The 15,000-nt window shown below is 43.0% G+C and overlaps 1 protein-coding gene and 1 long non-coding RNA gene across 3 annotated transcripts in view; one reads left to right on the top strand and one right to left on the bottom strand.

Moving 5' to 3' along the window:
* The window catches only part of LOC113584805 (gamma-aminobutyric acid receptor subunit pi), a 30,821-nt gene that overhangs the window by 2,855 nt on the left and 12,966 nt on the right, over positions 1-15,000 (top strand). Inside the window, exon 2 of one of the 2 annotated variants that reach the window (XM_035531249.2) lies at positions 2,933-3,018. In XM_035531249.2, the coding sequence (XP_035387142.1) occupies positions 2,966-3,018 (53 nt within the window). In that variant the 5' untranslated portion in view covers positions 2,933-2,965. Of the gene's footprint in view, positions 1-2,928; positions 3,019-15,000 lie in introns of both variants that reach the window. The other variant, XM_027021972.3, reaches the window with a different exon arrangement.
* Positions 8,961-15,000, bottom strand: part of LOC145660376 (uncharacterized) — a 35,867-nt gene continuing 29,827 nt past the window's right edge. The window contains exons 3-4 of the long non-coding RNA XR_014126696.1: positions 11,345-11,597; positions 8,961-10,293 (exon numbers count right to left, since the gene is read on the bottom strand). This is a non-coding gene — a long non-coding RNA (uncharacterized LOC145660376). The remainder of the gene's footprint in view (positions 10,294-11,344; positions 11,598-15,000) is intronic.

Below are 15,000 nucleotides of genomic sequence, written 5' to 3'. Positions count from 1 at the left end.
CACACTATCAGCCCTGAGCCATTCTAATGCTCTGTAATTCCCTGCATGTATCATCTCACAGTGTGATGTGATTTGATTCCACAGAGCCCGTAGTGTTTGTATATATGCGTGTGTTTGTGTGCATGCGTGCGTATGTAGGCCAGTAAAAAGCCCACACACACTCAAGCTTGTGTCTGTTGGAATTTTCAGGGTGCTTCTTGCTCTGTATCATAGCAGAGCGTAAAGCACATGGATCATATGGCCTCTGATCTGAGTGGCGAATCCTAATAAGTTCTCAGTGTCTTGAACCATGTGTGCAGTGATGTCATTGCTATAATTGTGGGTGCCTTAGTCTCATCTTAACTGTCATTAAGCATTGCTGTCTTGACGAACCTCATCATCATTATCGGTGCTAAAGACAGAGTACGTGCAGCGCAGAACCTGGGGCATGCAGTATTGTTTCCCACCAGATGCTATTTCTCACATTTTTTTCCTCTCAACAGTCCTACATTTTAGTCTTCTAGCCCTCTCAGCATATCAGATAAAGCAGAGCGATCCTCACCCATGGTACACCACCATTAAGCAAACTCTGTTTACAGTGTTTCTGCTCAAGAGTGCGCCATCTACCCCCACACGTATGGCCAAGCAGGTTGACAGGCACTTTTCCCAGAACAAGAGAGTTGTGGAGCACATTGCTCTGGGCTGGACTGTCTGCCATGCAGACATGCGATGCGCTATTCCTGTTACTAGAGATGCACTGACACTATTTAACTGCTCCAGGACACATATGGTATGAGCCTGCAAGTTCCACTGTGGGGTCATAAGAGCTCTGAGTAAATTCATGTCCATTTAACTTTGCTGGTTTTAATATGTATGATCAGCGCTCACATACTGGCACCGAGGTATGTGTCTGTAAAATGAGTGTTGGCATGTCTAATATAGCGATGTACATTTGAATCCATCCTTATCCATAAACCCTATTTGACATTCCTAATGTACAGTGATCCTTATGAAGTTCATTACTACTGTTCATAGCCATAATCGTCAATGGACATGTGACATTTCCTTTCCTACATAGATGTTAGGCAGTCAGTGTGTGTGTGTGTGTGTGTGTGTACATGTGTGTGCGTGTGAGTGTTTGCATACATGAAATTCAGACTTGATTCTCTTTCCCTTCTTGTTCTAGTCAGACTGATTTAAAACACCCAGCGATCAAGTAGATTCTGAGGTCCAGCCTGCTGGGGCATGCATGCTCCTAACCACCTGACTAGCCATGCCGCGGGGATAGCAGACAGGCACTGAGTCCAAGGTGTCCAAGGGCACAGTGACTGGGACCGGGTAGAGGGGAACGTCACCATGGCCGTGTTTCTTTAGGTGGATACAATATCTGAATGAATGTCGTGTCGTGGTGTAAAAACCTCTCAGTCAAACAGAAAAATAAACTGTCACAGATTGTAAATCAAGCAAGTAAAATCATGGGAGAGAAACAACCTGAACTTTTGGATATACATTTTCAATTTACAGAGAATAAAGCAAGACAGATTTATAATGACTCCACTCAACCTCATTACCCAGCCCTCAGGTCAAAGATGGAAAGTTCCCATAGCTAGAAAAAACAGACATAAAAAACTTTTATGTCATTAGCTAAGACATTTAAAGACTAACTTCAAAAAGTGTGTTGGTGGGTACATGTTGGTCCAGTTAACGAGGCTGGCTTTGGGTCATGATACAGTCTAGCTATTTCACGGAGACCAACAGGACTAGGAGGAATTATTTAATTATCGCTCTGCTTCCAAAGTCCAAGAACTTGTATAAGAAAGTTATTATGACAGACAGAAATCACTAACTGATTGCACTGCATATAGTTATTTTCGGTATTTGAATCAGTGTGCATTTGTTATTTGAGCACACTTTTATTTCTAAACTAGGTCTATTTGAATCTGCTGTTGTCTAGTTACTTATTTAAAGATTAAAAAGAATGCACAGTTATGGATTTTGCTTTCCAGACTCCATTCCAATGCACTGATGTCGTTCATGAAGCTGTAAATGGATTTTAAATTGAGGCCAGGCTCAGGTGGAACGTGCATTCTTGTTTGGTACCGAGGCTTCACTAGTTATGTTCAAAATCTCTGAATGACCGAAGGCTGCTTTTCACAGCCCGCATCTTACATAAATATTTTGGTTTTGCATGCTCTGACCTATTTGCATGATATAGAATGTATTTACTGGGAACCACATACCAAACAAATAAACAACAAAGCCTTATAAAGATTTTGTTCTGTTCTATTCAATTCCTCTGCAAAAATCTTTTTTTTAAACTTTGCACATTCAGATTGAACAATTTGTTTTCCTGGCTTGTCAACAGCAAAAGCAGATTGCAGTGGATTAAGCACTCTCCTGGATTAAGGATTAGTTTGTCCAAAGTGCGCAGCACCATATGGAATGGAAGTTACTGCTTTAACCAAAGAAATGAATGCACAGAAGGCAGTGGATCTCAGAGGGGAGAAAAGTCTTTTTTCCCATTTAAACTGGATGTTTCACCATTTGAAAGAAATTCCACAAAACGTTGTACAGCTCTGCCATATGCATAATTTACATTTGCTGTAGAACCTGCCAATTACAGTTTTACGTGCAACCACTTGCCCTCTCCAGGGAGATCATGACTTACACACTGCATGGTCTAAACCGTTGGCCAGCCCGGGTCTGCCTTTAGATCTGTCTTCCTACAGGGCTCTCACCAGATCTAACACAAATCAAACTAATCTAGTTACAGAACAATTCATAGTAACCAGTCAGCCAGAAGATGTATGCCATCAGATTAATAACTGAATGATGGGACTTATGGCCTTTTGGACAGTTGTAGTTCTCTACTGCGCATGGATGGATATTCCTGACCTGACGAGCATGGCTCATGAGGGAAGTCACATTCATCTTTGGTTTTTCTTCTAGATAGACTCCAGCAGACACCTGCTCTCCTCCCGTAACCATGGCAGTGATCTCCTCCTGGTTCACTCTGTTCTTCTTCATCCTCTTCAGCAGGTAAGCTCTGCTTTTATTGTCTGCCCTGTTGACCTGACTTTAAGTAAAGTGGGAGCCTGTGCTACGTTTAATACCTGTCACACTGTATACCTTGGTTCTGTGCTTCTAAGAGATGGGGGGAGAGCCAGTGAAAGAGAAGGTAAGCCAGAGAGCGCGTGTTGGTTACCTGCCGTGCCCAGCAGGGGCCTCCAGCTCAGCAGGCTGTCACCCACAGTGCTGCTCACAAACTGTGGAAATTGACATTCACTGTGCCAGAGCCAGACCTGCCTGGCAATCCCCAGCACGACATGCTCATCTTCAGCCAGCCAATCACAGCCGGGGGGACCTGCGGTGCGTGTGTAGAGAGGATGATGAGGTAGTTTGAAGAAAGGCTCAAATGGAACCCTTTTGTAGCCTGTGAGTGACACACACACACACACACACACACACACACACACACAAACACCCAGATAATAAATGATGTAAATACAAATAGGCAAAGATCCAAACACACACAAAGCCACTCTGACACACACACACACACACACACACACACACACACACACACACACACACACACACACACACACACAGATAAACATCTCAGAGTCTTCTACATTATTGCAGCTTGGCTCATCTTTTGCAGTTCTTTGAGACCAAAAAAAATAATCCAGTAATAATTGCAGCTGTTTGCAGTGTATGTCTGTAAATTGCCACAGTAACACTAAATGTTATTGTTGATAGTGCTGTGACTCACATTTGTGTAATTTGTGTAGTGTTTTTAGGAGATGAACTTCTGACAAGCCATAAGGGGATAAATTAATGTTAAAAACAGACACAACAGTATCTACAGAAACCTGAATGAAAGGAATTATTTGATGTGAAAATTTCAAAGAGAAAAGACAATTATAATTTCATAATTTCATTATAATTTAATTTGCATTCTTTATCTATCTATCTATCTATATATATCTATATATATATATATATATATATATATATATATATATATTTAAATTTCCACATCCTTTATGAAATTATCAGTTTTTCTGCATTCCTTATGAAATGTGGACAACATGAACAACACATAAACAAGAAGCTACGTGGACGTCACCACCTCCAGATGGAGGCTACTGGCATAGAGGCACCATCACACTCCTGCCGTTTTTGCTAAATTTAGGGACCAAATAGATAGAGAGGTGTGCTATGTATAGTGATGGAAATATATGGTGAGCAATATTCTTTTATTTACACTGCTGAGCTCTGTTTCTTCATCCAGACTTGTGGAAACTAATGGTAAGGTGTTCTCCTTAGGTTAGCCAACGGTTCAGCGTGAATAAGGGCTCTGTTTACAAAACGACCCCCTAGTCATTCTCCCGTTCCATTTTCAGAGATGGCCTGGTGTTAGTACTCCTGGGAAGCCCAGGCCCAGTAATGCAGTGCCTTCTTTTTAGAGTTTGTCTCTGCTGAGGTCTGTTTAGAGTTCTCATATACAGTTGCTAAAGAATATCAGCAGTGTGTAATTGTAATGTGGAGCGATCACGTGAGATTTATTAAGGCAAATCCACAGTCAGAGTCGTTAGAGCAGTCCAGGGTCAGTGAGCCAACATGGCGAGTCCGGGAATACATAGCAAACAAACGAAAGAACACAAAGACAAGAAAGGGGATGCAGGCTATAACAAAAGTACAAGTAATAATACGAACTAACACTAACCACTAGGGATTACAAACAGGCAGAGAAAACACAAGGCATGGAATAGGAACAGCTAGGAATAACACAGAGGCTGAGATTTAACAAGACTTAACTAACGCCGGGCTTAAACACATGGCCTAATGAGCATTAAACAAGAGACAGGTGAGACAAATAATGCGCGGAGAAAATGAACACAGAAGCAAGACAAAGACGCGATCCAGATAAAATCTTACAGTAAAAATGTAATTCAGAGTCATTAAAAAGAATGCTTGGTAACCTGAGACAGTGTTGTATAACTAGAAACACTAATGCAAGCGCATGCTATTGTATCTATAGCAAATACATTTAAATATGGCTGCATGCTTAGAAAGCCTGTTAGTGCTCACATACATGATCCAACAGGACCTGGAACCATATGAAATGGCAGAAGCTTAGAGCTCAAAGCTACAGAAACAGACCCATTTCAGCCACTACCCAGACTATAAAGACACACATGAATAGCAGCAAAAATGTGAGCACTCGCCTCAGGTCTTCTGCCCACGGACAGGTGAACTTTTGAGTTATGATGTCTAATGTATGAAAGCATGCCAGGGGCTTCTGGTAAATCCAAGCGTGTGGTTCAAGAAGGCTACTTTGAAGGGTAGTGTGTGTGGCTACTTCAAGGGGTAGTGTGTGTGGCTACTTCAAGGTGTAGTGTGTGTGGCTACTTTGAGGGGTAGTGTGTGTGGCTACTTCAAGGTGTAGTGTGTGGCTACTTTGGGGGTAGTGTGTGGTTACTTTGAGGTGTAGTGTGTGTAGCTACTCTGAGGGGTAGTGTGTGTAGCTACTTTGAGGTGTAGTGTGTATGGCTACTCTGAGGGGTAGTGTGTGTAGCTACTTTGAGGTGTAGTGTGTATGGCTACTCTGAGGGGTAGTGTGTGGCTACTTTGAGGGGTAGTGTGTGTGTAGCTACTTTGAGGGGCAGTGTGTGTAGCTACTTGGCCAGTACGTTTTCTCTCATGCTCCTCTGTCTCTCCTTCTCTGAGAATATTTTCTTCCATTTTCCGTCCAGTCATCCATTAATTAAGAATGAAGCGTTCAGGTCTGGGTCTTTCACCAGTTGCACTCTCGTTTTCGGTGCTGTTAGAATGTTTTAACTGAGACCACTGCACACGTGCTGTTCGAGTGTTATTAGAGTGCTCTTCGAGTGCTGTTCGAGTGTTGTTAGAGTGCTCTTTGAGTGCTGTTCGAGTGCTCTTCGAGTGCTGTTCGAGTGTTGTTAGAGTGCTCTTTGAGTGCTGTTCGAGTGCTTTAGCAGATACCACTGCACATGTGCTTGACTCCAGCTGAAACCTGCGATCAGACAAACATGAAACCTAAACAATGAACACCACATATTTCTTTTATGTGGCACATTGTACTGGTTGTCCAAGGCTGAGTATTACAGCGCTCCAGTGTGCTAGCATGCCATAAATCATATTGTTGTGTGTGATTACAGATAGCCAACCCTCACCTCTAAACCAGCGTTAAATCAAGCATGGAAGTTGTGAATCAGAAATCTGCTGAAGACATCAGAAAGAGAGGATTGGTGTTCCCTGCAAAACTGATCAAGATACAATCCCTTGTCCCTCATGAGTTCAATCAAATACGAGGCTCCCTAATAGGGAATGAAGTTTTCTCATGCTCCTGTACACTACATACACATACACACATCATAGATACACACATGTATACATCAGTGCAAACGCACACACATACATGCCTCAATTCAGTCAGCCCTGTTTGAGTAGGAGGATCCGGAACTGTTGAAGTCCTGATTAGCCACTTAACAGAGTAAAGATAGTCACTGTGCAGCTGGAGGGTTTATCTTCCTGCACTGAAGCTGTTCCATATATCTGCATGACGTGACCCTCATTTATCTGTGTGGGAGTCACACTAAGCTGAAATTAGAGAGGATCTTTTCAGCAGGTCTTAGAAGAATTGCAGGATGCCACCGTTTGTCCTCCAGAAGTACCAAGGAGGAGTCTTATCCTGTAATGCACAATAGTCTCATCTTAAACTCCAGCTGTGTGTAATACCTTGTTGCAACATATGATCAGAGTCCGAAGGCATGCAGTGAAAATTACTTTCTGGCTGTGTGCTCAGTTGATCATTGTGGTATTAACCCTGCTCCGCGCTTACCTGTTTGGGTAGAGCTTTTGAGCTGCTAGACTGCTAATTGCTATCTGCTTGTTTTGCTTTTCTTTCTTTTTTCTCTTTTTCTTTCTTTCTTTGAGTAATATACATTTAGGCTTATAGCTCAGTGGTTAAGGTACTGGCCACTGTTGGGCCCCTGAGCAAGACCCTAAGTGCTCAAGTTGTGATTGAAAGTTGGTCTGGATAAAAGTGCCAGCTGAATGTAAATAAATGCATGGCTTCTATGTCCCTTCAAAATATCAAGATGCTGTCAGTAAAAGGGTATTCCATCAGTAAATCACTTTGCTTCCATCTTTATTTATACTCACCTTCAATTACCAAACATACACGTCAGACATGTCAGACTGTGTTGTAATGCTAATAGAGAAATTATATTACTTAGAATATTACATATATTGCATAAAATTATATTGCATAGAGCAGGCAATCAAGGAGTAGGGTAGGGAAGAGTCAATCTGGGAACAGGGTACTAGGGTCAGGCAGTCAGGGAACAGGGTACTGGGGTCAGGCAGTCAGGGAACAGGGTACTGGGGTCAGGCAGTCAGGGAACAGGGTACTGGGGTCAGGCAGTCAGGGAACAGGGTACTGGGGTCAGGCAATCAGGGAACAGGGTACTGGGGTCAGGCAATCAGGGAACAGGGTACTGGGGTCAGGCAGTCAGGGAACAGGGTACTGGGGTCAGGCAATCAGGGAACAGGGTACTGGGGTCAGGCAGTCAGGGAACAGGGTACTAGGGTCAGGCAATCAGGGAACAGGGTACTAGGGTCAGGCAATCAGGGAACAGGGTACTGGGGTCAGGCAGTCAGGGAACAGGGTACTGGGGTCAGGCAGTCAGGGAACAGGGTACTGGGGTCAGGCAATCAGGGAACAGGGTACTGGGGTCAGGCAATCAGGGAACAGGGTACTGGGGTCAGGCAATCAGGGAACAGGGTACTAGGGTCAGGCAATCAGGGAACAGGGTACTGGGGTCAGGCAATCAGGGAACAGGGTACTGGGGTCAGGCAGTCAGGGAACAGGGTACTGAGGTCAGGCAGTCAGGGAACAGGGTACTGGGGTCAGGCAATCAGGGAACAGGGTACTGGGGTCAGGCAATCAGGGAACAGGGTACTAGGGTCAGGCAATCAGGGAACAGGATACTGGGGTCAGGCAGTCAGGGAACAGGGTACTAGGGTCAGGCAATCAGGGAACAGGGTACTGGGGTCAGGCAGTCAGGGAACAGGGTACTGGGGTCAGGCAATCAGATTTCATAGTACCCAGAATGAATGTGCAGCGTCAAATCGAACAAGCAAACAATCAAAGACAATAAAAGCAGGCTCAGAACACAGATTAGCAATTAGTAGGAGGGGGAGGAGGATGGTAACGAGGTGGAGGGGCTACACTCAACTGTCTTAGTTCCTCAACAATCGATGCAGACCGTGTTAATCTGGGCAACGTCAAAGCCTGCATGACTCGCATTGTTTGTGCTCTGTTTCAGAGGGAGCATTAAGAGTTTGCATTCTTATTGGTGTTAATTGTGATTTTGCATGACCTGGATATATATATATATATATATATATATATATATATATATATATATATATATATATATATATATATATATATATATATACACACACATAGGTTTGGAAGGGTCCCTACCTAAATTTTTACGCACTTGGGCTGTTTTTTGTGTGTTTGTGTGTGTGGTTGCTTTTGCAGCAATGTCAAGTCACTGATTAATGCTCTTGTTTACATTTCTACCTAAACCTGCGTAGGCCAAGAACACAAAGCAGTTTCTGATGGAGTTGATTTTCTGCATGGTTAATTACAATGTGTCACAACAAATAAGAGACATGAACAAAAAATGTGTAATGCAAGCAAAAGAGTGCTTTGACAGACACTGATTAAATTGGTTTCTAGTGTACTCATGGTGACGCTTGGGTATTGTACTCTCTCTTTCTCTCTTGTTACATGTTTTTATTCATTCAGAGTGGGGGAATCTTGTACAAGGATGTCAATCAATTTAATAGATTAATTTGAAAGGGTCAGGAAATTTGAAATCTCAGAATTACCTTTCTCTCTCTCTCTCTCTCTCTCTCTCTCTCTCTCTCTCTCTCTCTCCATTTTAGCCATTTAAGAAAACTCTTTCTTTGCCTTTTAAGAAAACCCCAAAATTAGTTGGATAAAGCTGTTGTTTCCTACAATAAAACAATGCCCCATATTTGCCTGTTGCTTTGGGATCAGGCTAAGCTAATCTGTAGAGTACAGGACACAGAACATGACCACTGAACGCTTGACTGATTTACGTCACTTACAGAAGAGTATCTCATAATAGTCTCTGTAGCAGTACAGGTTCACTGTGAACAGGATGCCTAAACCAGTGCTTCACCAATGTCCACTAGTTCAACCTTTTATTGTTTCTTCCAGCCAGGCTTAAGGGAAGGCTTTGTTCTGGGGTTGTTGCTTTTCCATAGAATGTCCACGGTCAGATCACATGATAGTACGCGGAGTATCACGAATGTACAGCATGTTCTGATTATTACCACTGCACTGCACGGATAAACTCTTGCACCGCCAACTTCATAATGCAAATATCACTGATGATTGTTAGTATGTGCTACAGAGTAGGTACAACCAGGCCAAAGCCACGTCCAGGAACCCTGCTTGTTTTTCCAAGAGTCTCTGTCTCTTGTTAGAGGGAGCAACTTCCTTTCCTGGGAACAGGTGTTACATGTTTGAATGTGAGAGAAAACCGTTTCGCTTTGAAAATGTACTCTGACTCCCTTCAACGTGAAGGACACATTCACAGTTTCTCCTTTGTGACTTATTTAGCCAACTATCTTTGGTTAAGTACACCATGTGTGGCTCTGTGATTTCACATAGAAGCTGTTGGGCCGATGTTAAATCTCCACCTACATGTGGGACAGAGAGCATGAGAAGGGCTTCTCCCTAATAGCCTCTTATAGACTCTGACAGTCTATATAGTTCATGGTCTTTGGTCAACCTTTGCTCCTATGCAGACGTGCCTTTTTAGATTCTGCAGCTACATTGCCTCATGATTGGGATAAATAACCAAAACAAAAGCAAACGCTGAAGTAAATATTTGACAAAACTGCATGCCTTGATATGAAAGGTCTGTAATTGGTTGAAAATGCATCTTGTGTCAGAGGCTACTAGACTAGTTTTCCCCAGTAATCTGCAATTCCGCAGTACTGTCTAAGTAAAATTGGCTTTGAAGAAACAGCAAAGTGTCATGGAAGTAAGCATTCGAGACAGATAGATTCCAATTGCTGGAGGTTTTGTTCTTTCCACCAAGCAGGCTACTAAGTATCTGTGAGCCAAGTTCAGAGTCGGGTTTCTTTAATCTGTGTAGAGGGCATTTTCTGTTTCGCGGTCAGTCCAGTCCAAAGTTTCGGCGAAGTATCCAAGGTTCAGGTGAGAGCCAGGTTCTAGAAAACAGGCAGAGTTTGGCAAACAGCAAAGCAAAAAAAAACAGAACACCAGCTCAGTAAGGAACATAATAGCAGCAATAGAGACAGAATAAATAGTAATTAAATAGATTGTATAATAAATAGGTTGAATAAATAGGAAGTCTAAAGGGAAGGGGGCAATGAGGAACAGGTGAGGTTGGTTAGTATTCAGGTGAGTGAGATTGGATCTCCGGGTGTGTAGGTGTGGGCGTGGCTCTGGGAGAACGTGGGAGGTCCTTAGGAAGCATGACACAAATATTCGTTATGTGAATCGTTAGAAGGACGATTATCCACGATTATCGATTATCAGATCCATTAAGATCTGATGGCATAAACAATGACGCCTTTAGGTGCTTATAAAGTTACAAACCAGCCATACGCACTTGCACTGTGTACTCAGACAGAATTCAAGTTTTAAGTAGCTGCGTAAAGTACTTCAGCCGGACAGCATCGCTTTCCCTTCTGTGTATTCAGCAGAAATGTATTCTTATTCTAAGGTTTCTATGGCCATGCATTTATTAGTGAATTAGCACGTTAGGTGCTATGGATATTAATTTCCATTTCATAGCTGTCGTCCTTAAATCACATTAGCTAACCCATAAACACCATTGATGAGAGCTATACCTAGGTAACATATTATGGTTTTGATTGCATGATTTAATCCATTTATGAGATGATTTGATTACTAGGTTTTTCCTAGTAAAGCGTTTGCTTTGGATTTATACAGTTTTTTTTTTGTAATCAACAAATCTAATGGTTTAGGTTTGTTTGATGAGTAATCTGTCATACATACATGGTATAGTGGTATAGTAACTAGTAGTGGTATAGATTATTTTTTATTATTATTAAGTAGCTTTATTGAATTTTATAATAAAATGATTTGTATTGTTATTCATAATTGTTTTACAGAGCTGTTTTAAAATCCAATAACAGAATAATGTATAATAATATAATCCACATATATTATTATTATTAATAATAATCCAAATGACAGAATAATAAAAATGACTATTTAAACAATAAACAATACCATTGCCATGAATAATCAGAAACATGGCTGTAGTGTGTCTAATGGAGAGGTGGCTTCACAGCAGAGCTGACACTTCGCTGGTCTGCACTCCTTCCAGATTGTAGAGTGGTAGGTAAGAGCTGGCTCATTCTCAGGTGCTGACACTGGACTAACGTTGACTATATGAACCAGCTTTTCTTCTCTTCAAACGTCTCTTCAAACAAGGACACCAGAGGACATCCATCCATCAACATCACCACGATCTTCAGTAGATCTGTGGAGGAGTTGAAATTCGGGGGTGGTCAAGTAGTTGAGAAGGAAAGATGGAAATAGACACAAAGAGGCCAATAGACGGAGAGTGATTAACATTTATCATGGAACATTTTGGGTAGGTTGTAAATTTAAGATTTAAACTGAAGAAAGATCTGGTGAGTATGGCAGTAGACAGCATACTCTGTTGTTCATCTTCTGTACTGCACTAAATTAATCTGCACTGATGGGCTTGCTTTGATGCTGCTATTGGTAAAGAGGGGAAAAGAGAAAGCACAGAAAAGAAGAAGAAGAAGCAGAAGAAGAAGAAGACAGTAGAACAAAGGCCAAGGCAGAGAGAGCAGCTAAAATCTTGAGCTCCTTCATCTGCTTGTTCTTATAGTGGCCTGGTGACCTCCTCCATCATTCATTATTTCTGCAGTGCAGCAGAATGTCTTTATAGTCAGTACCTTCATTGCTAAATAAAACACAGAAGCCTGAGGATTCATGTGGTTGAGTGGACTATGGTTAGCAGATCCACAAAAGCTCCACCATAAGCAAATCCTGCAGAGACTCAAACACTCTCAGCTCCCCCTGTAGAGCTGAGACTCAAACACTCTCAACTCCCCCTGTAGAGCTGAGACCCAAACAATCTCATCTCCCTCACCCTGTAGAGCTGAGACCCAAACACTCTCAGCTTCCTCACCATGTAGAGCTGAGATTCAAACACTCTCAGCTTCCTCACCATGTAGAGCTGAGATTCAAACACTCTCAGCTCCCCCTGTAGAGCTGAGACTCAAACACTCTCAGCTTCCTCACCATGTAGAGCTGAGACTCAAACACTCTCAGCTCCCCCCGTAGAGCTGAGACTCAAACACTTTCAGCTTCCTCACCATGTAGAGCTAAGACTCAAACACTCTCAGCTCCCCCTGTAGAGCTGAGACTCAAACACTCTCAGCTCCCCCATAGAGCTGAGACTCAAACAATCTCATCTCCCTCACCCTGTAGAGCAGAGACTCAAACAGTCTCAGCTCCCTCTGTAGAGCTGAGACTCAAACAATCTCATCTCCCTCACCCTGTAGAGCTGAGACTCAAACACTCTCAGCTCCCCCTGTAGAGCTGAGACTCAAACACTCTCAGATCACCCTGCACAGCCCATGAAAGAGATCCTGGAGATCCTTTCTTTCTTTTTCTACATTGCAGATCTGACCTGGAGGCATCGTGTTCCCACCGTGACAGCCTGAGGGAGAAGGAGCAAGATCGGATGTGGTGGGTGGGGGCGAGTGGAGCGTTGAAGGGAGGGACACTGAGCTGGATCGTTAGCACGCCAGTGAGGGGCTGAACCTGCATGTCTCCGCTGCAGCCGTGAGTCACGGCTGCCCGCGAATATCTGCGGAGCTGGAGAATTCCTTCATTACAGCATAACAAAGTTCTGGGAGATATGACTGACTTCACCTGTGCTACAGATATTGAGCCTTAGTAGTGAAATGTGTAACAGTGGGATAATTAAACAACCAAAAAAAAGATACTTCATGCAAGAATAGGCTTGAACAACCAGGGCTGAAATGCCAGAATAATGAGCACAGGTTTGAGTTCACATTGGAATATAGGACTGGTAAATGCTCCTGTACATGCAGTGACCATCTAAACCTACAGATCTTTAGAACTGAGATTTTATTTACAAAATCTCAACAATATGTGTATTTTACATATGTCAGGACAGTGCAGCCATCCCAGCAAAGCTGACTGTAATTTCAGATTGTATATGGCTAGCACTCAGAGAATGACTGACAGCCCACAGTGACCGGCTGGTCAGGAGTTTCCTTTCTGATACATGACCCATTCTGAATACAGTCTCACTTTTATTAATTTAATCTGAGTGAATTTGTGTGTGTGTGTATGGGTGGTGTCAGGGGAATGAGTGTTTGAGTGTGTGTGTGTGTGTGTGTGTGTGTGTGTGTGTGTGTGTGTATGCTTGTTCATTTCAAATTCTTCAGAAGGTTTTGGAGAAAGATGTGACTTAATGTGAGTATTGCATGCTTGATTATGTCCCCGATGGTTATGCACGTCAGTCTGGGGGCATGACAGCTGCCTGTAATGTGCCACACTGACACAGCTCTGAACAGACCTCTGGCTTCCCTTCAGTCAAAAGGGAGTCAAGGGAAAGAGACAGAAAGAGAGAGCAATAGAGAGAGAGAGAGAATGAAAGAATGAGAGTGAGAAAGACAGAGAGAGAGAGAGAGAGAGAGAGATTGGGAGTGATAGAGAGCACAAATATGCTACAGCATGAACATGAAAGAGAGTGTAGTGCCTTGTTAGGCCTGTGCTCCTCTTGGAAATACATCCTCACCACAGGGCGAAGGGCAAATACATTAAAGTATTTGGAAATCCATCCTGCCCTTAGAAATCCATGAGCTGCCCTGACCTCTGCGCACTCATAAACACCCACACTTCTGCCAGTTTCACTGTGAATGCTCAAGTTTCAGAGCTTTGAGATACTTCCACCATCATTTCATCCTCTTTCCACTGACCCCTGTGCAGCTTATCCTCTGTTCCAGTGAGCAGCTCCTCTGACCAAAACCAAGAAAAGCACTGTGTGGGAAGGGAGCTGCAGAACACTAGTGAATTCCATGGTGGGAGGAAGTGGAAAGATGAGCTCACACTGGTTAATCAGTGTGTTATGAAGAGTGCTACTCTTAGCTTAAACATAAAGTACGTGGTACATTTACGTTATATATTTACACCCTACAACTGTGTATAAGAAGAAAGCTTCATTACTCTCTAACTCTCTCTCACACTAGCTTTGTCAACGATCCTCCCTACAGAAATTCAGCCCTATGCACAGAGTCAGCTTAGACCTAGCCTCCCTTAGAAGCAGTCATCTTCTGCACATGAGACTAAGTGATGAAATGTACAAGCCTAGAAGTCACACTGTCAGTCTGGGATAAAGCTTTCAAGGTGTGTGTGTGTGTGTGTGTGTGTCTGTCTGTCTGTCTGTCTGTCTGTCTGTTCTGGGAGGGGTTAATATTAGGTGACCTAGTTTTCTAACTGAGCACTCCTGAAGCAACAAGCAGGGCTGGAGAGCTGCCATGTCATCCCCCATTACAATTGTGACATAATGCTAGAGTGATAGATGGAGCGGGTAGAGAGAGAGAGAGAGAGAGAGAGAGAGAGGGAAAGAGAGAGAGAGAGAGTGAGAGAGAGGGAAAGAGAGAGAGGGAAAGAGAGAGAGAGAGAGAGAGAGAGAGAGAGAGAGAGAGAGAGAGAGAGAGATGTGTAAATAGGAGATAGAAGGAGGGAAGGACATGACAGGTTAAGCATTGAAACCCCAGATTCTCTCTCTCTCTCTCTCTCTCTCTCTCTCTCTCTCTCTCTCTCTCTCTCTCTCTCTATTCAATTCGTTAGCTTTATTGGCATGACTATACTAG

This window comes from Electrophorus electricus, chromosome 12 (genome assembly GCF_041902795.1).
Source record: "Electrophorus electricus isolate QZ-2024a chromosome 12, ASM4190279v1, whole genome shotgun sequence".
Lineage (NCBI taxonomy): Eukaryota > Metazoa > Chordata > Actinopteri > Gymnotiformes > Gymnotidae > Electrophorus > Electrophorus electricus.
This window is presented reverse-complemented; position numbering and strand designations above follow the sequence as displayed.